Raw genomic sequence first — 26944 nt, 5'->3', positions numbered from 1 at the left:
TCCGACTGACGAAACCCGACTGGTGTTGTGTGCTTTTTTCTTCTTCTTTATAGTGCTTAGCGGTTCATGTTTGATAGTAATAATGAACCTATCAACCGTTAAAGAAAAGCGTTGTGTAAACCGGCGTTGATAGGAGTGCTGCAGTGCCCACGTGGGTGGGGCGCTTGCAATTAATAGGGTAGCATGATGCGCGTAGCTGTTCTATTGTGCTTCCGACTCTAGAGACACACTTGACGGCAACGCTCGCGTTGCTACATGTAGTACAGTGATCCTTTGGTTCACAAGTTATGATTGCATACTGCTGCGTTCACACACCGACTGAGGCGGCCCGACTGAGTCCAGTACCCGACTGACCCGACTGAGTGGGTTGGTCTTTTATAAGGTGCTTTACACAACTTTTGCTGTCCAGCTATACACTAGCCAATGTATAATCCCACCCTTTCAATCATTTTCGTGTTGTTGTATTGAAATTGCGGCGTGCGACTCCAGCAAACCGCAGTTGCCCTCTCCGGAGATTTGGCGAACACCAACATATTAATACATGTACATGTATTGTGCATCATGCTAATAATTGGTACCATACTTTTTATACCGTTCTATTGAACTAATGCAAATAATACATTTTCGGTAACTATCATTTTAAACGATAATTCCTATTTAAAACATACCCATAATTGTCATACAAATATATTGTGTTTACACATTGCTAGACAATATGTGCTTTAACCCGAGCTTTCTCGGGACGCTGTTGTAATGGGCGTGGAGGCAGACGTGTCATGGAGAATACTGCATGAAGCAGGCTCTGCTTGCAATGAGTGCCACGACACACGATACAGGTACATGTATTGTAGTTGTTTGTCGACTCGACGCTCAGGTCTCGACCGTCGAGACGTGCAAAGAGGTTTCGTGCGCAGAAGTTGTGCCGCAAATCCGATCGGGAGCGGCTAGCAGACCGGCCCCGGTCGAGGGAGTGAAGGTCTTCAGGCACCCAAGCGTGCACTGCACGACCTTCCACCCAAGAGTGGCGACGACGCCAACGAAGCGAAATGTCTCGCAGCACGTGGGTGGTATTTTCTGCGCGCATGGCGGTCGTCTACAGACCAGATCCACGGTTGTAAACGGGGCGCTCTAAGCAGATCTCCTAAGTTTCAACACAAAGGCGCTGTTGTCACTTAGGATATGCTCGATTTTTAATCGATAAAATGGAGTCTTCCCATTGGTTAATCTCCCTAATGATTAAAACCCAGTGATCGAAGCTAGTAATGTACGATTTGCCTTAGATCATGCTGACTCCCAGTCGGTGCGCGCGAACTGTACCGGTACTGGCGACCAAGCTAATACCAGGACACAACCTACGTGACGCACGGCAGCACACTTACGTGGAGATCGCAGCACGCTATGAGGCCAAGCGCAAAATGATCGCGGCGCGCAAGCCGCGGAGCTTTCATCCTCGCCACTGCCAACCGGCCTGCCTTCCTGTCGTATGATTGCACGTCGTGCTCCTTCTGTTCGAAGCTGTTCGACGAACTTCGAATTGGCAAAGGACAACTGTCCGTGGTCTTCCATCGCTGCAGTGTAAAAATCCAGCGGTACGCGCGCGTGCAGGACAACATCGCGTCTGCCACTCCCGGTTGTTGGAGAAATACAAGCTGTTCCGAGTTTACATCACCAGCTTGGCGAAAAATGGCAATGTACTTGTAATGAAGCCTTATGTTGTTGACAGTCTCGCTTTGCAGACAGACGTGCAAAGTTCGCAAACACCACTTTGAATATGCACATGTACAGTAAGGTAAGGTGCCAGCTGCGTGCCTACAACCAGTTCCGTGCCTACTTGTTTTAGCCAATTAGCATCTTCTCCTTGTTAAACTCTCGTAGTCTATTGGTAGATTTTTCCAGCGTCACATGCAATTTCCGGTGATGAGCCTCCTAGGATTTGCATAGCATACAAAAAAAAAATGCTATCAAAAAGAGGCAGGAAACTGGCAGCTCACTCCAAATCAACAAGCTTTTCAAAACAATAACAAGAAGTTCTGCAAAATTTACACGGACCAGCGTAAAGTACATAAAATCAGCCCAATCGCGCAGATTTAGCGGGTGCAATCAGATTTCAGAATGGACAATTCAATGAAAAGTTATGCCACAGCAAGTCCGCAAGTTCGAAAGACGGCACGAAACTGGCAGAAGACCTTATTATAGATTATTATAGAACTTCAGCTTGAACATCTCCGCTATGTCCAGCGGGGTTTCGGCTCTCAAAATGTCGCATTTAACCAGCTGCATTTTCAGTAGAGAGCTCGGGAGAGCTTGCTCGAATCTTTGCCATTCCACATTTCCCCTCCTCGAGCTCTCGCATCGCTCCGATACTGATGCAGCTATCACAGTACAGCATATTATGGACACTGGTGCTGTGGTGCACCGCCAACACTGCACTAGTTGCCACGAGAAATGACACAACAACGTACCCCACCAAGTCGGGTATCGGAATCTGGGTCGACCCCGACACACCCGACGACAAATACGTATACACCAGCTCTCGCGGCCGGCGATGGGACCTCGTCATGAGCGACGAGTTTAACGTGGCCAACCGCAGCTTCCGCGCCGGCGACGACCACATCTGGACTTCACTCGAAAAGCCTGACGGTGTCAACGGTGCTCTGGAGCTTTATTCACACAACATGACTGGCACCGATTGTGACGACGACGGAACGTGCTACTTCTACATCAAGACCATTGACGAGGTGAACGTCATCCGCGTGTACAACATGTACACGCACCCTCCGAGCTTCCAAGATGCCTATTTCTTCTACCGTGGCGCGATGGTGCAGTCGTGGAACAAGTTCTGCTACCAGGGAGGCATGCTCGAGGTGCGCGCGCAACTGCCAGGAGCTACGAGCGCGGACTCTGGTAACCCGGATGTTGCCAAGGGAAAGAATGGCAAGGTCGAGAACACCAAGTTCTACCCGACGTGGCCTGGAATCTGGATGCTCGGGAACCTCGGACGCGCTATCTTCTCCGCGTCCACGAACCGCATGTGGCCCTACTCGTACAACGAGTGCGACGCCGACGTCTTCGACCCGAGTTTCCAGCGTATCAGCGCCTGCGACGACAATCCTGGCTACGGATTGAACCCGAACCAAGGTCGCGGCGCTCCAGAGATCGATGTGCTTGAAGGTGCCGGCCTTACTATCTCGTCGTCGCTCCAGATCGCGCCTGGAATGCCTGACGACTACCGTCTATTCCCTGTGGACACGTCGACCGGAGACTTCAGCTTCTGTCTGTACCAGTACAACTGTAAGACCCCCGGCTCCAACTACATCGACGTCCCGACGGCGTACTACGAGAAGGAGCGTGGCCACAAGTCGTGGTACCAAGGTCTTCGCTACGGCTCGAACAACTACTGCTCGCCGAATGCCACAGCGAAGCAGAGCTACGACAAAGTATCATCATCTGTGAAGGCTGGAATCACCGACAACACCTGTACAGTGGAAACCTGTCCCGCTTCCGGCGACGTGAACGGCGACTTGAGCAAGATCGACGGCAAGGGGAGCGACCACTGGGGCATCAACTCGAACGGCACGTGCTACCCGCTCATGAACTCGTATATGGGCTCGTACCTGTGTGACCCGGACAACACCTTCTCCAAGTGCGCTAGTCCGCGCAATGAAAGTACGACGCCCAAGTCGGGCGCCATGAGCTCCTTCAACTACCAAATGGACGCCATTTCGTCCAACTGGCCCATTCACTTTGGCGCGTACACTGGCTACTACGACTATCAGGTGGAGTGGGTCACTGGAGAGAACGGATACGTGCGCTGGATGCTCCACGGCGAGCCTCTGTTCGAAGTCACGACCGAGTCGATCGTCAACGTACCGCAGAACGCCAACAAGACGAACTCCAAGAAGATCATGATCGAGGAGCCTCTGTACGTCATCTTCAACGTCGCGCTGTCGAGTTCGTGGGGCACCACGCCTCCGAACCCAGGCAAGGAATGCCGCGGCGACGGCAAAGACCCCGTGACCAACAAGATCTGCGACGCCTTCCCCATGTACATGAAGATCGACTACATTCGTCTGTACCAGGACTTGGGGGACGACCTCGAACCTGACAACTACATGTCCGTCGGCTGTGACCCGGCGAGTCACCCGACGAAAGAGTGGATCGAAGCCCACATCGACGAGTACGAAGACGACGACAACAAGTGGGAGGAAGTCGCGGGCAAGGCCTTCTGCGAGACAAGCGACGACTGCACTATTGGTGGCAGCCTCGGTCGAACAGCGTTGAAGACGGGCAAGTGTGTGAAGAAGCGCTGTGAGTGTATGTACCATTCGTGGGGAGGTCCTCGCTGCACCACCGCCATCTCTGGGTCGAGCTCAACCGAGACTGGAATGATGAGTCGGACGTACGGTCCGCCCATGGAAGTCTCGATTGGCCTTGCGGTGGCCGCCTTCGTTGTCTCCATTGGATCGGTGTACTTGTCGTCAGTCAAGGCTGCCAAGAAGACGAAGGTTGTGATGGCTGCAATGGCTGAAGACCGTAAAGGGGCTATTGCGAACGAGACCACCCCTTCGGTCGAAAGCGACCGCGGCTCACATCTTGCAGCTTTGTCCAAGGACAACTACCGCCAGAATTTTGTGTAGAAGTTGAAACTACAAGCACTGCCAAGCAAATTAATGTTATCGTTTATCCTTCAGCCAGCGAAAATCCCATGGTCAGAGTTTACGAGAGCTGACACAGTGAATTACCCAAGTCACGCGTTGCGTTGAACTCAGTCATACTTGCCCACTTGTGTTGATTCTACGAAGCAAACAAACACGATGCAGCCCTCCAAGTTCAAAGTACTGTAGTATTACCTTCGTTGCTTTTGCTACAAGTTGCAGAAGTTCCGTATGAATCTACAGTGTCTTCGGGAGAAGATAGCCGTCGAAGCTGTGCACATCCAGAGTAAGTTCTCTGCGTGAAGCTCACACCCTTTTTGGCGATGTTTGATCTCCATTGTTCCTGGCATGCTGACAGCAAAGATGCACAAATGAGTAACGAGATACTACAGGTAGTAAGATGCCGCGAGAACTAATGGGCACAGGCAACAAATAATAAAAGAAAGCAAATTAATTAATGCCACGCGCGAAAGCAAATAACAAAAATATCACCAGCAGCGTTTGCCGACAGGCGCCACACGCTTCATGCCAAGCATCACAGCGGTTGGTCGACGGGAAGGCCGAACTCTATCTATTCTCTATCGAGCTCTTCCCAGCGACACCCCTCCCACTTCAAATCGGCATCCAGCGAAATAACTTCCAAGTCGTGAATCAAACGCCACTCGTCCACTCTCACTAGCCCTCACGCTTGCAGCCTCTATAATTGCGGCGAGTCGCCAATAAAGCCCCGAAATCGTTGGAGCATTCTTCTTAACTCAACCAAAAAAGCCAAAGCGGTCGGGTGCGAACTTGGTCATATCCAGCTGTGGTCGAGACCCACTGATCTCGTCTGCAAGTAGTGCCCCCGCCCCGAACGATAGTGTCCACCCCTTGGAGCCGTGCCCCGCATTCACGTACAGGTTACGGATCTTGGTACGGCCGATTAGCGGCACGTCGTCTGCTGTCACCGGCCGCCAGCAAGTGTGCGGCTGCATCTTAGCCACGTCCAAGTATCCGTCCGGGAACATGAGCTTGGCTTGTGCAAGCAGCCAGTCGTAGCGTTTCTTCTGTTCGCGTGGAGAAACCTCGCCTGTCTTCTTCTGACTGACGAAGTCCACGCCACCCGAGACACGCAGCATCGACTTGCCCAAAGGTGCAATGAGTGCGTGTCCTCCCGCGTAAATGTTGTGGATAGGTGCACGGAAACCTTGAGCCACCGGAACCGAGAGCACGTACCCCTTCACGGGGTAAATCGCCAGCTTGACCCCTGCTCGTTTGGCCACTGGCGCCGTGGAGTTGCCCAGCGCCAGAACGAACTCGTCCCCCTCAATGAGCGACCCTCTCCTGGTCTGCAACGCAATCACCGACGTCTTGTCCGTCAAAATGTGCTGCACTTCAGTGTTAAACCGGAACATCACCCCTTGCCGCATGCACAGACGGTAAAGCGACTGGCACATCTTGTGCACGTCTCCGCTGGTGCCAAAGGCCGACAAAACTGCACCCGGCTCGTACATCTCGGACCGCAGAGCCGGCTCCAAGTTGCGGGCCTGCGTCGCATTGAGCGGCTGCAGGTCCATGCCCAGTTCGGACAGATGGGCGCTGCGGTCGCTCTCCAACGTCACCTCCAGCTCGCTGTGGTCCCGGAAGATCTCGATCGTGCCCTGCGCCGTCTGGTCCATGACGATCTCGCCCTTCTTGGTCTGCGCCTGCAGCTCGCGCAGCTTGAGCATGCTGTAGAAGCCCAGCTCGCGGATCGTGCGGCTGTGCTCGTTGGAGCGGCCCTTCTTCGAGTTGTGCCAGAACTGCAGCCCCCACTTCCAGAACTTGGTGTCCCGCAGCGCCGACATCTCGATCTTCATGGGCTTCTCCCGCAGCGGCCACTTCTTGGCCGCCGCGCCGCGTGACGGCCGCACGGACACCGTGACATCTGTGGACGAGCTGGACGCGGCTGCTGCTGGAGGACCCCCCTCCACGGTTACGCTGGTGCCATCTGCTGACGTTGTAGTAGTCGCAGTTGGTGCCGTTGTTGCGCTAGTCGCAGCACGTGTATTACTTCGCCGGCCCGAGCCAAGCCCTTTGCGCAGATTGGCCATGTCGGACCAGCTCGAGTAGAGCGCCGGATCCAGGAAGGCGCCGTTGCAGAAGCTGACCTGCGTGCCGACGCCGCGCTCCTTCTCGACGCAGAGCACCTCGTGGCCCTGCTTGGCCAGGTAGTAGCACGTCGTGAGGCCGATGATGCCGGCGCCGCACACGATGACGCGCTTGGTCTGGCGGCGCTGGTTGATGCCCGGGATGGGCTCCATTTTCATGTTCTCGGGCAGCAGCGGGATGCGCATGGGCGGCGGCCGCAGGTGGTCGATGGGCGGCAGCAGCTCGCCCTCCAGCGACGTCACGGGCGGCAGGTTGCGGTGCGCCACGCTCACCAGGTGGTCGCGCAGGTGCGGCGGCAGCTCCAGCGCCGCGCCGATGGCGTCCCCCACGGACGACGCGTCCGAGTAGCCCGACGAACTGATGGAGGCCAAGCGGTCCCGGCGCAGGCCCTTGCTCTCCCCGAGAGGCCGCCGGCTGGCCGCCGTCTCCAGGTCCATAACGGGGTGCAGCTCGTCCTCCATGGCGCTGTTGGAGCCCATTCGCGTCCTCGCTGTGCTCCTGTATGTCCTCGGTCGGGTTGCCTAGCGTCCGGCCCCTCCCTCTCTCACGCTCGCAGGCTGCCTCGCTCCGTCGGAGGCCTCAATTCCCCTTCCCGCTTCCTCTCGTCGCGCCGGGATTCAGTTGTGAAGGGGTCTCTGGTTGCGAGATATTCGAAAAAGAAGGATCGAGCGCGGGTTTCAGCCAATCCGCGGTTTTTCACTTATCCAGGGCCAATCAGAGCGCGCCACCGCGGACATAAATCAGGCTGAAGGTACTGCAGCAAGCTGCGAGGAGACAACATAGCCCGCTTCAAGCACTTGTCAAGAGTGGAGCCCGTGGCGCCAGTGCCGGAGCTGGCGCGACAGCACGACTGGGTGTAGGAGCGGCTCCGGCCAGCACCTGGCGGCCGGCACCAGCCTGCGCGTTCGGGCATCGAATCGAAAGTTGCGCACTGCAGCGTTGGCGGCCAGATGATGTCGATCGATCGATCGAGGTGTCGGCTTTACTTACTTACCCAACATCAGGCAGGAGGAGAGGGAGTCTTTGGGGCCGGAGCTGCAGTTGCGACACCCTGGCTGCTGTATCCCGGCGGGCAAGACGCCGGCCGACACCGACAGCTCCGGCATTTAACACGGCGCCGCGAAGGCTGCTCCGCGCTTGCGCTCCGGCCGCGCACAGCTCTGGCACCGGCCACTCCAAAACTACACTTGCGATCTCGACGCGTGGGACCTCGGCCACTGCTCTAAAGTCGCGCGTCGCGGGCTCTGCAAAGTGCCGGCACTGGTGCCTTTAGGCTATCGCCCCCCAGTGCAGGAATTTCGGGGATTTTTACGTAGATCGGGTCAAATTTGAAGTGTTTAGATAGACCTACCTACATGTATTGGCTGCGTTTCGGAGGAAGGCTAAAACTTGTCATTACAGGTATTATAGTACATATATATAATAATAGATAATAGTGCTATTACTGTGTTGCAGTGTTGCCATAAGCTGTCGTGTACTGTGCCTATGAGATATTTATTGTAAGTACATATATATATATTATATATATGGTGGATATTCCGTTTTCATGACCCGCGAGGTCGGACCTTCGTTTTCGTGCGCTCGTCGATGGTCTCCGCAAATTTTCGCACGCGTCCATCTCTGGAGCGATACATACACATACTAACTTCCATATGCCGGGGCTGCCGTTGAAGTGTTGACAAGCGCGCAGGGCACTGGCTTGTTTCGCTTGCTGCGCGCCGTCCAGATCGGCGACGCCATGACGGAAGTGTCGTGGTGCCGCTGACCGCTCCACAAATGTCAGGGGCGGCCTGCGGCAACAACCAGTCGATGGAACGGCACTGCAGACCGGCGGCGTTTGCTAATGAGACAGTTCACTGCGCGCTCGAATGACAATGTGAAAACATTGTTTCCAAGGAATCTTTTTCTTCTTGCGGTAATGTGACCAATGTTCCGATTCAGACCACAACAATGGCGATCTTAGTGCGGCGCCGGCCGTCTTCGCTTCGGCTCCCTACGAACGTGCATCTCCCTTCTGTACCTCGAGTTAGTCAAAACGTGTACTAAGTATTTCACAGTGTGCGTACACGTAAGTACATTTTTATCAGCCTAGTATGGTAGAATTGTATTCAGCTGGCTGCTTTCGTGGTTACTATTCAATCAGTACCGAAGCCGTGTCCTTCTCGGGTTAAGTGATGGCAAAAATCTCTACTAAGTATTTCCCCCGGATTTCGATTGAAAGGTTTTGACTAAAAGATGGAAAAACATGTTTGTTGTTGCCATTTCGCAACGGCCGTTGCTCCAGTCAACGCAGAGACATGGCTGCAGCCCGCATCAAGCGCGAACTCGCCGCAGTGGACTCGACCCGTGATCAAGAATCCCGTATCATTCCTGTCTGCTCAGCAACAAAGGACGAGTGGAAAGCGTACCTGGAGAGCGACGACCAAGAGCTCCGATGGTTCTGTGAGTGGATCAACGGTATGGTTTACATCGTGCAGCTATCGGGTGAAGAAGACGAGAGCTTTGCGGGTTATTTCGGCATCAAATTCTTTCAAGAACGCGACCACGCTAAGTACATGCGCTGATATGGCCACTATAACATCTCGGGCCATCCAGATCTACCCGACTACCAACCTGACGTCGGCTATGGACCTCTTAACAATGCATTGGGGACTGTCTTGCCACGTGGAATCCAATCCTACAAGTCGTGGTACACACTCGTGGTCGAAGTCGGGAAATCGCGTGGCTGGGGGGACGAGAAGGGGTTGCTCGACTGGAAGGCTCGGCAGTGGACCAGGTTCCCAGGAGTGCGGTACATCCTGTGCGTGGCAGTCACAGACCGTTTGCAAAGCGTCGAGTACAAACTGTACACGGTGGAGCGGGATTCTGAGTCGAATCGAGCGCGTTCACTACCCATTGTCGACCCGCTGCCTGTCGTTGGACCTCACACTGTGGTGACGTTTGACTCGCGCGAGCTGCTGGGCCTGCCGTCTGGAGCCAACGTTCCCCCAATTGATGGAGTGCAATTTCCGGTTCCGACCTACGGCGTCGACCTTTTTGGGATTCTCTCGCTCCTCAAAGATTATTTCGATTGAATCTATACAACAACGGAGGCTGGACGCGAGTTGGACGACACGACAGCAAATGCCTTATGCGTGGTTTCTCTATCCTTTGTTGCCAGGTAAGAAATAAAAGCCAACCAGCACACCCTTCCCTCACGATGCCAGCTTTTCTTCAATCAGTTGTTGCTTTAAATCGAAAAAAAAAGAGATAACATATTATTTTTATTCTCTTCACTTATCCTCTCCGGTCTCGATTGGTAAGCAAACCACTTCACGAACGGTCGAGCTATCAATACGATCAGTGACGACTTTTCACCAAACGCTTTACTCTGTGATGCCAACAGGAGAAGATGCGAACAAGACGACAGCGGTGGTTCCGGACGCGGCTGTTGACGTCGATGAAGAAACCCAACAACTCGATGATCTCCTGGAGGAGTTCTACGCGTTCATGTACGAGACGGCCGTGCTCGTAGGACCAACAGGATCGAGTCCGTCCAAGACGAAATCTCCGAGCAAAGCCAAGTCTGGCACTACTCTTGGCTCGCCGACCCGTGCTTCATCTCCATCGCACGAAATGTACAGGAAGCAAGTTGTCAGTGGACCATCAGCTGCAATTGTTCCAGCGTCAGCAAGTGGTGTTTCGACTCCAACAGCAGCTTTGACTCGGGAGGTGATGGATGCTTTGCTGCCGCCAAAGTAAGCGATGAGAGGAGTTGATTACTGTAGTTTGCCTCGCTTTTCTAACGAAGTTGTGGCTTAGAACGTGGCAAGATTGTCAAGGGAAATGGCAGCGTATGGTGAGTTTGCTGCCTGCTACGCGGAAAGACACCCAAAGGCTTCAAGAAACCTTTGACCAGCTTCTGGAGCAATACCAAGCTCGAGTGCATGCGATCTGCCCCGTGCGAGAAAAGTTTTTCTTGCACATTTTCGGTACGTCGGTACATTCAGAGGGGGGAATCGATGGCGTCTCGTTGATAAAAGGTTTGTTTGAGCAGAAGAATTGATACGAGAAGTTGCATGCGAGTGCCCAGAGAGAGGATTGATGCTTTTACGGGTGCGGGATGAACTCCGACTAACCATTGAGGCACACCAGACGCTGTATCACAACAGTATAGCTTACGGAAGGCAAAAGGCTGTGCAAGCAGAGGCAGGTGTCGGGGAGCTCGATAATGAAATCTCTCGACTTCAAGCCGAGCGAGAAGTGCTTCTAGCCAAAAAGAAGGAACTTGTGCAAAAAGTCACGGTGAGTGTATATGTACATGTGGTTTGTGATACTTACAAACTGGAGTTGCTGATGTTCTTGACTCCTGCAGTTTTTGGAAGAACAGAACGGTGAAGAGGAGATAAAACGCCAGTTGCGTCATGCCCACACGGTGCAGTTTTTGCAGACACAGCTTCAAGAGCTAGAGGTCTTCCATCGGGAGATGACACAAGATGCAACGTGGAAATAGATCCCTTTCCGCATCTGTGTACAACTAACGTGACCAAATCGGTTTGTGCTACCCGCTCATGTTCTGGTAGTCTGTGAGTCGCTTTGCGTGTTGAGTGTTTGCAGCTTGGATCCAAAAATTGGGAGCAAGATCGGATCTACAGGCGCGCGCATTGGCGGCTGCGAGGCATTGGAGGTGTAAGGCCACAACTCTGACCCATAGCTAGGATTCGTTTTTCTTTTTTTTACTACGTAGTTGCGGGTATCTTCTGCACCTACCGGTATTACGTTTAAAATATACTTAGTAAGCAACAGTGAAAGCTATATTGTGAGCTCTCCAAATCTTCCCGGTGAAATGCTTGGGGTCTAGTCCATGGACTTGGCAATCTCGGTCGCAAACAACGGCTAATATTAAGATACACCATACGTGTGTCACCAACATGAACCTGACTGAATTTAGCAGCTTCGGGCCACGACAACTCAGATGTTGACATCTGAGTTCCAGATCAATGTCGATACGGCCATTCGATATCTCTTTTGTAGTACATAACATGCGATTAGGCGCCAGTTGAAGTGGATATGCCCGGCTGAGCCTGCAGCGAGAAAATTGTACAAAACTTACTTCGATCTTTTGAGTACCACCGCTAGTTTCCGAGCCGCTGCAATTGAAAAAGTAAACTGTCATGCTGCTCAATAAAAAAGGTGAAAAAGGTGAAAGGGGTATTTGCTACCAAACGGTTTCCACACATGTCATTCGGTTAACTCATCTTGGATTGCGCGACTTGCCATACAAGCCGACATCTTCGATGTCGCTACCCAGCGTGCCCAGCTGGTACTAATGTCCTGTATAAATTATTATCGCCCGCGCCTGCTTCACAGCCGCAGCATCGCTCCAGGTCAATGTCGATGCGGTCGTTCGATACAGTTCTTTGAGTTTCTGCGATTTATTTGGAAAGCACGGGCAAAAGTGAGAGAAGGGGTGAGGATTTATTCTTAGCGCGTACGTGTAAAGTTTACTTTATGCATAGTAATACTTCGAAGTACTTACTTAGCCTGCAATCGTGGCAAAAAATTATCTTCTTTTACCACAACAATGAGCTCGTGTATTGTTTTAAGATTCGTCAATTTTCTGATGCATTATTCATGTTCATGATGTGTGAATCAGAGAGGAAGGTGAACGCAACTGTTGTGATAAAGTTCAGGATAGGCATCGGTTCATGATGGTAAGCTGCTAACACACCCAGCGCATACATAGACCTCTTGGCTTAGTTTGAGCTCTCAGTTTACAATTTGCCTTCCAGCGATCAAGCTTCCCAACACCCAGCTCTCTCATCGATTCCAATTCAAGATGCGGCTAAGCTACGTACTCCTGGTGGTTGCTACCACGCTCCTTGCAAGCAGTAGCGCTACAACTGCTGCTCAACCCACGCCAGTGAAGCTGGAGAGCGACGATGTGCTACCTTCGAACTATGCTGAAACAGGTGCCAACACCGGCAAAAGGTTTCTGCGGGGCTATGAGACGGTGGCCGGAGAGAAGGACTCTATCGACGATGAAGAAGAGAGATTCGCGGACGTGCTGAAGATACTCGGGTTCAAAAGCGATTTCGCGAGCCGATACCTGAAGAACATGATGAAAAACAAAGACTTCGAGCTGAAGATGTATGGGCGGTGGCACCAGAATAAGCGCAGCGTGGAAGAGGTCACGACTAGACTAAACAAGAAAAACCCGCGCTACCAAAAGCTGGTCAGGGGTTACAAGGAGTACGAAAAGAAGGGCAAGGGAAAGGTGAAGATCGACTAAACTCTTAGTCTCGGACTTGCAGCATTAGCATTCTAAGCAGTCTCTAGGGGAGGCGTGCAGCTTTGCAATCCATCGCACGGTTCTTCTGTGTACTCGCTTTCATCTTCTTCATTGCATCCAGGGGTTGTTGCTTTGAGAGGGAAGGGGTAAGAAAACAACTCAAATCCTTATCGGAAACTAGCCTTTGTGTATCAATTCGAACAGCAACGACTTTTCGCCAAACACTATACTCTGTGATGCCAACCGAAGAAGATGTAAACAAGAGAGCTAGAGGTTTTCATCGGGAGATGACACAAGATGCAACGTCCCCCCCGTGCTGCGACTTCCCGTTTAATCCGTTCGGAGGATTTAATAATTCAAACTCCAGCAGTACAGAACGCAGATCTAACCCCGGATTCAGGACATTGGAACTGGCTGCGTCGTGGAGCAGCTATCCTTTTATTGCAACAATGGAGAGCATTTCAACGACGAGTTCAACAAGATAAGTGGTAGGATTGAAAGTGCGAGTATTAATACATGTAGATTATTGAACCTACTTAGAAGTAGATTAGGCCATCACACGAAGCGAGTCCCCGCCTACGATTTGGCAGCCCGTGTACGAAGCATGCGGATGCAAACCCAGGACCCTAGCAAGCGGAGGCGACGCGTGCGAGCCGAAATGGGCTTTGAGCGAACGTAGCCAGCCTTAAGAGCAGGCCTCTTTAATTGGGGGGAAATCCTGCATTTCCCCCAATTAACGTAATAGGGGACGAAATGAGGATTTAAAATGGGTATGGTGGGGGACAATAGTGAAAGTAAGATACGTATCTAAGGGATTGGCATAGCCGGTGCAAATTCGGTTTCAACCTACGATATTCGAAGTGCTACGGTTCATCCGCACACGAATTAGCTAGAAACGAATGTCAGCGAAAGAATTATACATCATCAATCGTGATAAAAAAATTAAACTAGCTCAGGATCTTTGCTTAGTCGGTAGGGCTTACGTATTTATATTGGTGGTGGTATCTTTTGCTTTACTTGAAGTATGTAAGTTATTAACATAGTCTAGGATGAGAACTTACTGCTCCCAAACTTGCATTCTCCTGTAGCATCGCCTACCGACCAACAGCATCTTCCACTTCGCGGTTCGCTCACGGTCAGTTTTGAGCTTGCTACTTGTAGATACCACAGATTACGGAAATTTGACAATATTTGTGATTAGTTGGGATGGTTTGGGGGTCGATCCATTGCCAGAGAGGCAAGAAACACGCCTTGACCTTGTTTGTTTGAGGTCTGAACGAGTTCGATGCTTATTGAGCCACATAACAATGGGATATCTATCTGAAATAGCTAGCCGATATGTATTCACGCCAGAACCATACTATTTTTGTGGGGGATGGGAACAGGTCTTAATTGGGGTATGGTGGGGGAAATGGGGACCATTTCCCCCAATTAGAGAGGCCTGCTTAAGAGTCAATTCTGTTACGAAGCGCAGGCTGGTGCGTACAACGCCAAGTCGCAGGCAAGAGTGATGGTGGTGAAGCTTGAAGAACAACAATACGGTAGGAACAGAGCAGTAGCCACAGTTTGTCTTTTGTATTGATTGGAAGGAGAGCAGACTCGGAGGAATCGTAGTCGCGTCGAGGTGGAAGCCGCAGTAACAAGAATTGGTTTGCTTCTAACTGCTGCCGGCGTGCCACTGCCGGACAGTCTAACAAATTCATCGTTCCCAAACTACACTAATGTACTAATGAATAGATTAACAATAATACACCTGTAATGGCTTCAAAAATACGTCCTATCCACTTGCAATGCAATCGGCGATTGCGTATTAATACTAGTACATGTAACGAGTTAATATTGTAGTGTCCCATACGTGTACCTGTGGATAGACCAAGCCGTGGCGTCGAATGTGTAGCCCCGACAATATTTGGCTCGAACGAATATCTGACAAAGCCGACAGGAAATTCATATCGCCTTTGTCAGAGATTCGCTCAAGCAATGTAAACATTTGGATCTACAGTACATGTATTGTGCTTTGCATCCAGTTTGCCCTCCTATTTAGTGCACTACTTAGTGCTCGTGCTTAGAAGTAAATCATAGTACCATTGAGTGCGAGTTGCTCAAGTCGTGCTCCGAGCCCGATTTGGCTCCGAAATGGCACTGCCAAAAGGATGCTAATCCATGCTGGATGTGCTAAATCATGCAGGAGATGGCGTTTGTGCACTACTTAGTGCTCATTGACCATCCACGACTTACAGCATTTCGTACTCGAGTACGATTTATAGAGAAGTCGTGTTCGATAAGTCGTAAGAGTTACAGCCCGAAGTGCCAAAAAGTATGCAAAGCACAATATAAATTTTGTAGATACAAATGTTTTAATTAATGAATCAGCCGAAGATGGAGCCACCTTTCAGCGGCAGCGATCAGTTACTGCTGGAAAACACTACTGTGTTGTGAGGATTCATTTTTTTGCGCGTTTTAGGGAAGTCTTGAGCACTTATGAAGCATAGCGCTACTACGGAGTAATATTTAGTCCGCAATTGTGGCAAAATAATACTAACGTAAATACACTTCTTTTGCACCGGTAATGTGGTCGTGCATTATTCTTACAAATTCAACAACGTTCTGATTCGTTCTTCTTGTTAACAGCTTTGCGCAAGCGAGCGCTGGGTGCGAGCTGGCGGATGCAAGATGAGAAGACACTTGGGAAAACACTTGAGCGGTAGGATGCAGATTGCAAAGTATTATATTTCATACTGGGATAGGAAGCGACGAAGTGCTGATAGCCCTGCCCAAACAGGATCAATTCGGGCGATGCCCCCCCCCCGCCAATCGACACCGGTGATGAACCGGTAACGTCTTTAGGTCAATTTACAGTAAGTGATGTCTATTGACCGAGTGTTTTAGACTTCTCAAGAATGATGGAGGCTGGTCCAGTTCATTTGCAAATTCGTCGAGTTAGATTCGTCATTGATTTTGCTCTGAAATCGTTTGTACGTCGTGACCATAGTGGCGATACATTGTCGGGCAGATTCTGCGGCTGCGAAGCAGACGCAGGAGATGCCCGTGGAGCGTGCGGATTGAGTTTATCAATGGCGATCAAAGGTGAGTTAACCAATCCTATCCCAGCCTACGCGAAGCCCTAGTTTCACACACGCTCACTACCGTGGCACGGAGGAGGAACGCATAAGCCTAAAAACCCCTTTGGCCCTTACGGGTCGATCCCAATCTATCGTACAGACAGATGGGCCTTGACAAAGAACTTGAGTTCCTTTCACTCGGATTTCTGGAAGAGAATCCTCACGGAACTCATGTTCCTTTGTCCCATCGACATCATCACCATGGTGATCTTCCGTCGACGATCAGTGCGGGAGTTCGAGCTTAGTGCACCAGCAGGTGTTGCCCTTCTAGAGCACCTCACCTCCGCTGCGTGTTCCACTGCTCGATGTTCGTGACCTTGATCACTTCCGACATGCACTTCTGGCAGTCGCTCCCTTAGACTTAGGTAGGATATAGGTAGGCTACCAGGGATACGGCACAATATCTGCACGCAGGACGATACTTGTACACCCGTTCAAGCTAAGTTTGAGCTCTCAGTTCGAAATTTGCCCTCCTCGTTCAGGATGCGTCTAAGCTACGTCCTCGTGGCGATTGCCACCACGCTCCTGGCAACCTGCAACGCTGGGATTGCCGAGCAGTCCAAGCTCGCGAGTGCTCCTACGAGCCATGGTAACATCAGCAACAGATTCCTGCGGAGCCACGAGACGATGGAAGAGAAAGAGGAGGACCCTGCCGACGATGAAGAGAGATTCCTGAAAATACCGAAGTTGGCCAGATTCAAAGGTGACTTCGCCCCCAACAAATTGAAAAGGATGCTGAAGGACGAAGACTTCAAACTCAGGATGTGGGAAAAAAGTTACCAGAATAAGCGAAGCGTGGAGATCGTCACGAAAAACCTGCCCGAAAAGTCTAAAGAGGACCCGCGCTACCAGAGTCTGGTCGCCGGTTGCGACGGGTACCGCGGGCTGCACCGGCCGCCGAAGTCACTACTGAAAATCGACTAAGTCTAAGGGCCGCCAGTCTTCACATGACGGTTTGGGACCCTATTGCAGATAGCGACGTAAAGCTAGCAATCCAATGTGCAACCTCTTTGGTACTCATAGTCTTCTATACGATGTCTTGCACTCTGTGGAGAGAAGCTTGAGTCTTGACTAGGAACTTGTGCACTAGCAGGAAAAATGAAGACTGATCATTATGAAAGCGCAAGCAGCGCTGAGTTAGAGCTGGCTACGGTTAGTTGTAGCTAAAGATGTAGTTATTCTTGTGCAGATGAGTTTCGAGGCGTAGCGTGTGCGATGCCTCGAGTTGGTTTCTTGTCGGGCTGGGATTGTTCTGAGTGGCTTCTTGTCTGCGATTGAGCGGGCACGAGTTATACTCGTGACATACGAGTACTGTCGACCACCTGTAGTTCAGAAGCTTGAGGGCTAACTCTTTAAATCAAGATACTGCAATGCTATTCTTTTCGTTCTCGCACGATGAACACTACGTAGCAAGCCGAGCCCGAAGCAGAAAGATGCTATAGTAGTCGGTAGGTCATTCTGTTGAACGCTGCGCTCAATCGGAATCACAAAGCATTTCAACTCACCCGCTAAACTTTGGTGGAGATATCAGAAGCGCATTATTAGGCAATCATCCCTAGTGCAGGGGCCAAACGGCCTCCCCTTTAGTAGCGGTGGCAGGTTTAGCTGTAGCACGCGTCTTCGCTATGACAAGAGCGTCCTCCGCTTCTAGCGCATGGTACGGGTCAGGACACTCGCCCCCTTCCCAGTTAGCAAGCGAACGTGCCGACAAGCTAACCACGAAACGGTCCAAGAATGCCTGCTCGCTGGCTGCACGCAGGTCCGTCAACGTGGCTGGTGCTTGCTCCAGCATAAAGCCAACCGACTTCCGCGTAACCTTGAGCACGACTGCAACGAGATAAAAAAAATCAATTCAAAATCCAACATGGCGACGAATCAAAACACAGTACCTCCAAACTCCATGTAGGTCGCGTTGAGCCGATGCCAGATCGCGTCCATTTTGATAAAAGCTGCGCACCAACGACAATAAGTCAGCAACCGCCCTTCCACTACAGCAACTCACCACCAAAACCCCGCACTCACCCAGGAAAAAGAGCTCGTAGAAGGCGGCCGGCTCTTCGAAAAGCTGCCAGAACGTCTCCTTCCTCTCGGCAAAGCGTCCGTCTCCGAGCTGCAACAGTCCCGCCAGCAAGCACGTCAAGTTGATGCCAGCAACGCACACGGGGTACCACCTCTTCTTGTGTTTGCCGTCCATGGAGTCGGGCATCTGGTCCATCTGAATAGCTCTCATCTCGGTCGGGTGGGCTTCAAAGGCGTACAGCAGGCACTTCATCGCGAGCACTCCTCCGCCTCTAAAGTCCGTCTCGGGCGACGCGTTCTGAAAGCCCAGCGCGACCCAATTCACGTCGTTCCGCTCGAAAACCTGCCCTTCATCCTTATCCGTCACGGCCCGCCACAGTCTCTCGAGCGAGGTCTCGAACCACTCGTCCCCGGTCTGCACCTTGTGGTGGAGATCCCTCTGCAGCTCCGTGAGCTCTCGCAAGGTCTGCAGCGACGGCAGCGCCGCCTTGTCCTCCACGGCCGAGTTGGCCCTGGAGCGGCGGCCCTGCCACGACTGCTTGACCGACTGCAGCTTGCTGGTGGCCGCCAGCAGCAGGTCCTCGGCCGTGGGCTCGCGCTTCTGCGAGAAGCTCACGGTGGCGGGCGTGGCCGGCACGCGCAGCCGGCGCAGCGTGCGCCCGAGCCTGGAGCCGGAGTTGGTGTAGTTATTATTATTGTTAATGGGGGAGGAGGGGGGCGCCTGCGTGCCGTCGTCGTCGTCTAGGGCGACGCATAAAGTGCCGCACATCTCGCACTCGGCGAGCTGCGGGTGGTTCAGGAACGTGCAGACGCGGCAGCTCCAGGCGTCGGCGTCGGAGGGTGGAGCGGCGGAGGCATCTGCAGCGGCGGGGGGCGCGCTGTGCTGCGCCAGAAGCTCCTGCTGGATGTCGGGGGGAAGCGCCGCGAAGACGCTCGGGTCGATGGCGGAGTCCATGCTGTCTTGAAGTGAAGTGGCGGATGTGAAGGAGGCCTTGTTTTTGGTCCGAACGTATTTTATTTTTGCCTTGTGACAAAAAAGGTTGAGGTGCATGCAAAGCTTTATGTCAGGTACTGTATCGAATGGCTACTTTTTCGCTGGTCGAGCTTTAGTTGCCGTGGTTGAAGTTGTCTTGGCTTTTGTTGGGCTACTGCGCGTTGGACTGACAGGGGCTTTGGCCTTGACTGCGGACGACTTGCTGCCGGTTTTGGACGGACTGACGGCTCGTTTTGGGGACGTGGAGGTAGTGGACTTGGCGGGACTGGCCGGGGCTGGCGTCTGCGGCTTCTGCGGCTTGCGACTCTCTTGCTCGAGGTGCACGAGCATGTGGACTTCCTCGGCCCACATGGCGAGCATCTCGTTGGTGCGGCGAGTGGCTTCATCCCATTGCACGACCGGCGCCAATTTGCGGCGCTTCTGCTGCTCCAGAACCTGCAGAATGGCGTTCACACGCTCAGCGGGGAACGCTGCGGGACCCACCGGCTGCAGAATGCCACCCAAGCCTTGCAGCATCGAGGCTGCAGTCAGCACCTTCTTGACGGCTTTGGTCACTTCGGAGGTCTTCGGCTTCAGTTGAGAGGAGCTTGAGCCAGGCTTTATCGGTTTTGACGGTACGCTTGGGGACTTGGGCTTTGACGGCGATGAAGGTATCGAGCTGGTTGGTTTCTTTGAACTCACGGCTGCGGGACGAGTGGGGCTGGCTGCTCGAGTCTTCGCTGCTGCAGTTGGTGCTGTAGTTCGACCTACCGGTTTAGCTGGAGACTTTGACGCAGCAGCGGGTTTGGTCGGCGAAGCTTTGCCTCGAGCAGCGGGGCTTGGAGTAGGGGCTTTTCCTCGTGTACTGCTGCTCGTTGTGGCGGGTTTTGACGTGACTGCAGGAGTTTTAGGCTTTACCACTGGGGAAGCAGAGGTCGAAGGAACAGCCTTTGCTGCAGAGGTGACGGCTGGGATGGCTGCTGCAGTGGGAGGGGGTTGGACGCCGCCGCCAATCTCGAGGTTGATCACGCTGTCGACCGGCAACCCCATTGCAGTGAGCAAGTTCACGTCACGGCTTGTAAACGGCCAGTTGTACATGACGAAGCCACGTTTGCCCTGCGCTGCCATCAAGTCAAAGACGTGCTTTTTGAGTGGCTCGGCGTAGGCTTCAAGAGTAGGAGGCGGTTTTGGTACAGGAGTAGCTGGAACGGTGGGTAGAGCTGGCGTTTGGGGGGATACTTTAGTTGGTGGAGTAGCCACTACAGCGCTTGTATCACTTCGTCCGTCGGTTCCCTGGCCTTCGCTCTGCTGCGATTGTTGCTGCTGTTCGAGTAGCAACTGGAGTTGTCGTTGCTCCTCTTCCCGAGCTGCTTGTGCCTGATTCTCTTCATCATGCTGAAGCTGAGCCAGCGTTTGTTTCAAGTCGATAGGCAGGTATTTCAGCTTCTCGCCCATTATCCGTGCACACTCAGCGCCGTCCGTTGGCTTGGCGCCTTCCACTAGTAGAACGCCTCGTATTACTTCATCGATATCGTGATCAGTACGTCGTTGAATGACTCGAGGTTGGGTAGCATCTACTTCCTCACTCTCGGGCTCCTGTTGATTGTCAGCTCCGCGGAGAGACCACGACGAGATTGACTCATTTTCAGATACGCTAACGACTGGAGTTAAAATTTGGTGCAGTATACGAAGAGCTTCCTTGCTCAGTGTCTGCTTGGGTGACTTTGTGTCCCTCACAACTGCATCGCGTAGCAGTCTGACAAGCGTAGCCACCGTTTGGCGTAGTGCCACGGCCTGATCTCGGAAGAATGATCCATTGACACCCCCTCCAGCCTGTTGCAGCTTCCTCATGCGAGCTTTACAGACCCGAAGTTGTCGCTTGTAGCAGTACGCGTCCTTCTGTGCGTCCCCACGCTGCTGCTTCAGCTGCGAAATCTGCGCCTCGAGCTCTTTTCGCTTCTGAGCCGCAGCCTCCAGATCGTCGTGCGCCTGCTGGAGTCTCCTCTTCATCTCGTCATTGTCGCGCATTTGCTGCCACAGCGTATTCTTCATGAGCTGCTCGAAGTAGCAATCGTGCGCGCTCATGGAGACGAAGATGTCCTGAGTCGTCTCGCTCTCGGCCTTCATCCGAGTGGCGTCTTCCAGCAGCGCGTCGTGGCGTTTCCTCAAGTTCGTGAAGCCCTCGACGAAGAAATCCAACTGAGCGCGCGAGTGCAGCATCTCGGCGCGCATTTCGTCGTGCTGCTCTTTGAGAACATTCGCCTGTCGAACCAGGAAAGCCCTCGCTGACTGCTCTTTAGCTCTCAAGATCGTCAGCTCCATCAAGAATTGCTTCAACTTCTCAAAGCTCGGAGCGCCCGTGTGCACCAGGCGCTCGGCCTTCTTGAACGACGTCTCCAGCACTTCCAGCTCGGCTAATTGCTGCTTGATCTCGTCGTCGAGGTGGTGGTCCTTCACAGCCTCGGATCTCGACTTCTGGTTGTCGGTAGGCGGTGAGGAGATCGCTGGGAGGAAGGTGTTGTTGAATCTGGGCTTCTTGCTGGCGAGGATTCCGTTCTTGTGCTGTTGCAGGTCTGCGGACCGCAACCAGGCGAGGAAGACACCGAGGGAGGTGTCTTGGTCCAGACAGACCAACCCGGTCAGTACTCGCTCAATGTCACCGCGGTCTTCGCATCCTCGGAGGTCGATTCGGAGCGTCTCGGCCAGCAGACGCAGTTGAGCTGCCGGTAGTGCCTGCACCGATTCCTGCACGAAAGGTTTGATCCCCAACATGCCATGGAAGGAGCGACTAACTACAAGACAACGGACGCTTTGAATGGCGAAACGGCCTTGGGGATATTTATTCAGACTTGGTAGACTACATGCGGCTTAGGACACGTGCGAGACGTAGCTGTTCGTGTCGGGGACTCGGGCTTCCGGGTTGCTCTTGGTCATCATCATACTGGCCTTGATGGCCGCCTCGTTCCTCTTGGCCGCCGACTCCATGCCTCTCCACACGGAAATGGACGTGAGGAAGGCGACGAGGGCGGCGAGGCCAACCGCCAACATGATCGGCGGTCCGTACACACGCGTCGACGACTTGGACGACGTGGACTCGGCCTGGGCCACGGTGCAGCGAGGGCCGCCCCATGACTTCGGGTAGGAGCACTCGCAGCGCTGGTTGACGCACGTGCCGGTCACCAAGTCGGTCTTGCCGAAGCTGCCGCCGATGCTGCAGTCGTTGTCGGTCTCGCAGAAGGCCTTGCCCACGACCTCCGTCACGAGGTTGTCGTTGTCTTGGTACTCGTCGATGTGGCCCAGAATCCACTCCTTGGTCGGGTGGCTGGCCGGGTCGCAGCCGACCTGCATGTAGTTGTCGGCCTCGAGATCGTCACCCAAGTCCTGGTACAGCCGGATGTAGTCGATCTTCATAAACATGGGGAACTCGTCGCAGATCTTGTTGACCTTCTCGTTCGAGCCATCGCCGCGGCACTCACCACCAGCATTAGGAGGCCTCGTACCCCAGGAGCTAGACAGAGCAACGTTAAAGATGAGCGACATGGGCTCCTCCAACATGACCTTCTCGGGGTTGCTGTTGTTGGCGTTCTGCGGGACGTTGGAGAACGCGTCGGTCGTGACCTCAAACAACGGGCTACTGTCGAGCATCCAGCGCACGTAGCCGTTCTCGCCGGTGACCCACTCGAGCTGGTAGGTCAGATAATCTGTGTAGGCTCCGAGGTGCACGGGCCAGTTAGACGAAATAGCGTCCATCTGATAGTTGAACGGGTCCATGGCGTACGATCGGGGCGTCGACGAGTTACGCGGGCTAGCACAACGTCCGTCCGAGTTGTCGGGGTCACACAGGTACGAGCCCATGTACGAGTTCATGATGGGGAAGCACGTGCCGTTCGAGTTGATGCCCCAGTGGTTCTTGCCCGTACCGTCGATAATACTCAAGTCTCCATTGACGTCCAGCGACGCGGGACACGTCGACGTTGTGCACGAGTTCTGCGTAATTCCACGGGCCACCGACGAGTTGATGGTCGTGAAGCTCTGCACCTTGCTGCTCTTCTTGGAGCAGTAGTTGTTGGCCGCGTACCGAAGTCCCTGGTACCAAGACTTGTGTCCACGCTCCTTCTCGTAGTACGATGTAGGGACATCGATCAAATTTGCACCTTGCGTCTTGCAGTCGTACGTGTACACACAGTACGGGTTGGTGAGGTCAGCTCCCTTGGCGTCCGCAGGGAAGAGCCGGAAGTCGCTGGGCATTCCAGGCGCGATCTGCAGTGATGACGAGATGGCCAAGCCGCCGCCTTCCAGTAGATCGATCTCCGGCGCTCCACGGCCTTGGTTCGGGTTCAGGCCGTAGCCCGGGTCGTCGTCACACGCGCTGATGCGCTGGTTGACGGGGTCGAAGATGTCGGGCTCGCACTTGTTGTAGGAGAAGGGCCACATGCGGTTCGTGGACGCGGAGAAAATGGCTCGGCCGAGGTTCCCCATCATCCAGATACCGGGCCACGTGGGGTAGTACGTGGTGTCGGTCACCTGGCCGGACTTGCCCAGCGCCAGATCCGGATTGTTCGACGCCTTGGACACGGCGCCCGGCAGCTGAGCACGCACCTCGAGCATGCCTCCCTGGAAGCAGAACTTGTTCCAGGACTGCACCATGGCGGCCCGGTAGTAGAAGGACGCGTTCTGGTACCCAGGCGGGTGCTTGTACATGTTGTAGACCGAGATGGTCACGTTGTCCGTGTCCGTCTCGATGTAGAAGTAGCACGTGCCGTCGTTGTCGCACTTGGTACTCGTCATATTGTGCGCGTAGACCTCCAGCGCGCCGTTGACGCCGTCGGGCTTCTCCAGCGACGTCCACATGTGGTCGTCGCCCGGCCGGAAGCTGCGGTTCGCCACGTTAAACTCGTCGCTCATGACGAGCTCCCATTGCCGGCCGCGCGAGCTCAAGTAGATCTGCCGGTCCGCGGGCGTCTCCGGGTCCACCCACGTCCTGATGCCCGACTTGGTCGGGTACTCGGTCGAGCTGTTCCTGCCGGCCACGAGGCTGGAGGCCAAGGTCGCCGTCCACGCGAGCACCGACACCGTCCTCATAATTGTCGGAACTTGTCGGAGTGTCGGAACTGTCAACTGTCACCCCCGCCGGCCAATCTGAAAGTGCAGTCTCTCTGTATGCCGCCGTTGTGGGTTGTCTCTCTGTCAGAGTCTCTGACATCCGCTGGCGAATTGTCAGTCGACATCTGCCGCGCACGCAGGTGCGGTATCGTGTGGTTGGGTAGAGGGACTTGCATAGGACCGTGGGAGAGCTGGGATCTCTCTCACACACACACCTGCTCTCTATTTTGCCGTTCGACCGCCGGCGACTGACCGGTGACGAAAAAATTGTTGACGGCCGATCACCAAGAGCAGACGGGTAAAACGTTTTCGACACGAAAATCCGACAACACGATTCCAGTCGAACATAAAAAATCTACAAGTCTACCGACAACGTCAACTGGTCTAACATGAATCACATCCAGGATCTTTAAACGAAGTTCTGCTTGTAGTTGTCCTTTGGCTGGCTGATGACGCTGGCGTTGCCGTCAAAGTCTCCTCCAGTAGAAAGCTGCGTGGCCGACTTGGCGTCTCGCTGTCGGGCCTCGCGCTCGGCGTCCTTGGCCTTCATCATCTTCTGCGTCTCCTTGGCCGTCACGAGCGACGCGAGCCACACGGAGCCGATGGAGATCAGGATGGCGATGCTGCCGACACCCATGGACAGCCCCATGGGCGGGCCGTACACGCGCTTCGACAGGCTGCTGGACTTCTCCGACGTGTCGGACTGGGCCTCCGTGCAGCGCGGGCCGCTCCACGACGTGGACGAGCACACGCAGCGGTTCTTGACGCAGCTCCCCGTCTTGAGACTTGTGGTGCCCACTTCGCCGCCAATAGTGCAGTCGTCGTTGGTCTTGCAGAACGCCTTGCCGTGCACGGTCTTGACCGGGTTGTCGTCGTCCGAGTACTCGTCGATGTGGCCCTCGATCCACTCCTTGGTAGGGTGGCTGGCCGGGTCGCAGCCGACGGCCATGTAGTTGTCGGCCTCGAGGTCGTCGCCCAGGTCCTGGTACAGTCGGATGTAGTCGATCTTCATGTACATTGGGAACTCGTCACAGATGCGGTTCGTCTCGTCGTTCGTGCCGTCGCCGTGGCACTCGCTGCCGGCGTTGGGCGGCGTGGCGCCCCAGGAGCTGGAGAGCGCGACGTTCAGGATCAGCGACATGGGCTCCTCCAGCATGACCTTGACCGGGTTCGTCTTGTTGAAGTTCTGCGGGACGTTCGAGAACGCGTCCGTGGTCACCTCGAAGATCGGGTTGCCGTCCAGCATCCAGCGCACGTAGCCGTTCTCGCCCGTGACCCACTCCATTTGATACACCAAATAGTCGGTGTAGGCTCCGAGATGCACGGGCCAATTCGACGAGATGGCGTCCATCTGATAGTTAAACGGGCTCATGGTGTTGGACTTGGGCGTAGTGGGGTTGCGTGGCTTAGTGCAGAGCGTGTTGGTGTTGTCCGGGTCGCACAGGTAGGCCCCCATGTACGAGTTCATGATGGGGTAGCACGTGCCGTTAGTGTTGATCCCCCAGTGGTTCTCCCCCTTCCCGTCGATGAGGTCCAAGTCTCCGTTGACATCCAGCGACGCCGGACACGTATCCGTCGTGCACGTGTTGTCCTTGATACCGGCAGCCACGGACTTGTTCACGGTTAAAAAGTCCTGCTTCGCGCTGCCATCCGGCTTGCAGTTGTTGTTCGAAGCGTAGCGGAGACCTTGGTACCAGGATTTGTGTCCACGCACCTGCTCGAAGTACGCCGTGGGCACGTCAATGACATTGGCACCTTTCGTCTTACAGTCGTACCTATAGACGCAGTACGGGTTGGTGGCGTCAGCGCCTGCGGCGTCTGCAGGGAAGAGTCGGAAGGCCATAGGCATTCCCGGCGCAATCTGGAGCGAAGATGAGATGGCCAGGCCGCCACCTTCCAGTAGATCGATTTCCGGGGCTCCACGGCCTTGATTCGGGTTCATGCCGTATCCAGGATCATCGTCACATGCACTGATGCGCTGGTTGTCGGGGTTAAACACGTCAGGCTCGCACTTGTTGTAGGAGAACGGCCACATGCGGTTCGTGGATGCAGAGAAGATTGCTCTACCAAGATTCCCCATCATCCAGATTCCGGGCCACGTCGGGTAGTACGCTTTGGACGCCACTTTGCCAGACTTGCCAAGCGCTAGATCAGGGTTGCCGGACTTGTCGGAGACTGCACCTGGAAGCTGTGCGCGCACCTCGAGCATGCCGCCCTGGAAACAGAACTTGTTCCAGGACTGCACCATCGCAGCTCGGTAGAAGAAGTGGGCGTTTTCGTAGCCTGGGGGGTACTTGTACATGTTGTAGACCTTGATCGTCTGCGGCTCGTCGGACACTTCGATGAAGAAGTAGCACGTGTCGCCGTCGCACTTGGTCGATGTCATGTTGTGCGAGTAGATTTCGAGCGCGCCGTTGACGCCGTCGGGTTTATCGAGCGACGTCCAGATGTGATCGTCGCCCGGCCGGAAGCTGCGGTTGGCCACGTTGAACTCGTCGCTCATGACGAGGTCCCAAGTCCGGCCACGAGAGCTGGTGAACGTTTGTCGGTCCTCTAGGGTGTCGGGGTCCACCCAGTTCTTGATCCCTGACTTGGTCGGGTACGACGACGTCGTCGAGCTGTTCTTGCCTGAAGCCCCAGCGCTCGCGACTGCAATCGCAGTCAAAGCCGC

The 26944-nt window shown here is 53.9% G+C and overlaps 9 protein-coding genes across 9 annotated transcripts; 5 read left to right on the top strand and 4 right to left on the bottom strand.

Moving 5' to 3' along the window:
- Positions 1 to 2324: 2324 nt before the first annotated feature.
- Positions 2325 to 4637, top strand: PHYSODRAFT_552636 (hypothetical protein; the record flags this gene model as incomplete). The annotated part of the gene is made up of 1 exon (XM_009518190.1): positions 2325 to 4637. The coding sequence occupies exon 1, from the start codon at positions 2367 to 2369 to the stop codon at positions 4635 to 4637; it is 2271 nt and encodes a 756-aa protein (XP_009516485.1). The 5' UTR covers positions 2325 to 2366.
- A 561-nt stretch (positions 4638 to 5198) lies between these two features.
- Positions 5199 to 7264, bottom strand: PHYSODRAFT_537611 (hypothetical protein; the record flags this gene model as incomplete). The annotated part of the gene is made up of 1 exon (XM_009518189.1): positions 5199 to 7264. The coding sequence occupies one exon, from the start codon at positions 7262 to 7264 to the stop codon at positions 5411 to 5413; it is 1854 nt and encodes a 617-aa protein (XP_009516484.1). The 3' UTR covers positions 5199 to 5410.
- A 1818-nt stretch (positions 7265 to 9082) lies between these two features.
- Positions 9083 to 9859, top strand: PHYSODRAFT_322746 (hypothetical protein; the record flags this gene model as incomplete). The annotated part of the gene is made up of 2 exons (XM_009518188.1): positions 9083 to 9293; positions 9381 to 9859. The coding sequence occupies 2 exons, from the start codon at positions 9083 to 9085 to the stop codon at positions 9857 to 9859; spliced, it is 690 nt and encodes a 229-aa protein (XP_009516483.1).
- A 640-nt stretch (positions 9860 to 10499) lies between these two features.
- On the top strand, positions 10500 to 11162 carry PHYSODRAFT_472715 (hypothetical protein; the record flags this gene model as incomplete). Its single annotated transcript, XM_009518187.1, has 3 exons — positions 10500 to 10522; positions 10587 to 10756; positions 10819 to 11162. The coding sequence occupies 3 exons, from the start codon at positions 10500 to 10502 to the stop codon at positions 11160 to 11162; spliced, it is 537 nt and encodes a 178-aa protein (XP_009516482.1).
- Positions 11163 to 12603: 1441 nt separating this feature from the next.
- Avh1b-39 (avirulence protein 1b) lies at positions 12604 to 13056 on the top strand (the record flags this gene model as incomplete). Its single annotated transcript, XM_009518186.1, has 1 exon — positions 12604 to 13056. The coding sequence occupies one exon, from the start codon at positions 12604 to 12606 to the stop codon at positions 13054 to 13056; it is 453 nt and encodes a 150-aa protein (XP_009516481.1).
- Positions 13057 to 16661: 3605 nt separating this feature from the next.
- Positions 16662 to 17102, top strand: Avh1b-40 (Avr1b-1 avirulence-like protein; the record flags this gene model as incomplete). The annotated part of the gene is made up of 1 exon (XM_009518185.1): positions 16662 to 17102. One exon carries the CDS (start codon positions 16662 to 16664, stop codon positions 17100 to 17102), a length of 441 nt encoding a protein of 146 aa, XP_009516480.1.
- A 631-nt stretch (positions 17103 to 17733) lies between these two features.
- Positions 17734 to 19152, bottom strand: PHYSODRAFT_309685 (hypothetical protein; the record flags this gene model as incomplete). Its single annotated transcript, XM_009518184.1, has 4 exons — positions 17734 to 18005; positions 18068 to 18127; positions 18201 to 18862; positions 18965 to 19152. 4 exons carry the CDS (start codon positions 19150 to 19152, stop codon positions 17734 to 17736), a joined length of 1182 nt encoding a protein of 393 aa, XP_009516479.1.
- A 129-nt stretch (positions 19153 to 19281) lies between these two features.
- PHYSODRAFT_552631 (hypothetical protein) lies at positions 19282 to 24289 on the bottom strand (the record flags this gene model as incomplete). Its single annotated transcript, XM_009518183.1, has 4 exons — positions 22420 to 24289; positions 22046 to 22149; positions 20637 to 21958; positions 19282 to 20336 (listed from the first exon to the last, which is right to left on the bottom strand). Exons 1-4 carry the CDS (start codon positions 24250 to 24252, stop codon positions 19282 to 19284), a joined length of 4314 nt encoding a protein of 1437 aa, XP_009516478.1. The 5' UTR covers positions 24253 to 24289.
- Positions 24290 to 24682: 393 nt separating this feature from the next.
- Positions 24683 to 26776, bottom strand: PHYSODRAFT_467505 (hypothetical protein; the record flags this gene model as incomplete). The annotated part of the gene is made up of 3 exons (XM_009518182.1): positions 24683 to 25318; positions 25397 to 26397; positions 26455 to 26776. 3 exons carry the CDS (start codon positions 26774 to 26776, stop codon positions 24683 to 24685), a joined length of 1959 nt encoding a protein of 652 aa, XP_009516477.1.
- Between the last annotated feature and the right edge of the window lie 168 nt (positions 26777 to 26944).

This window comes from Phytophthora sojae, assembly GCF_000149755.1.
Source record: "Phytophthora sojae unplaced genomic scaffold PHYSOscaffold_1, whole genome shotgun sequence".
Lineage (NCBI taxonomy): Eukaryota > Oomycota > Peronosporomycetes > Peronosporales > Peronosporaceae > Phytophthora > Phytophthora sojae.
Note: the sequence above shows the minus strand (reverse complement) of the source record. Positions and strands in the feature narration are given on the sequence as shown.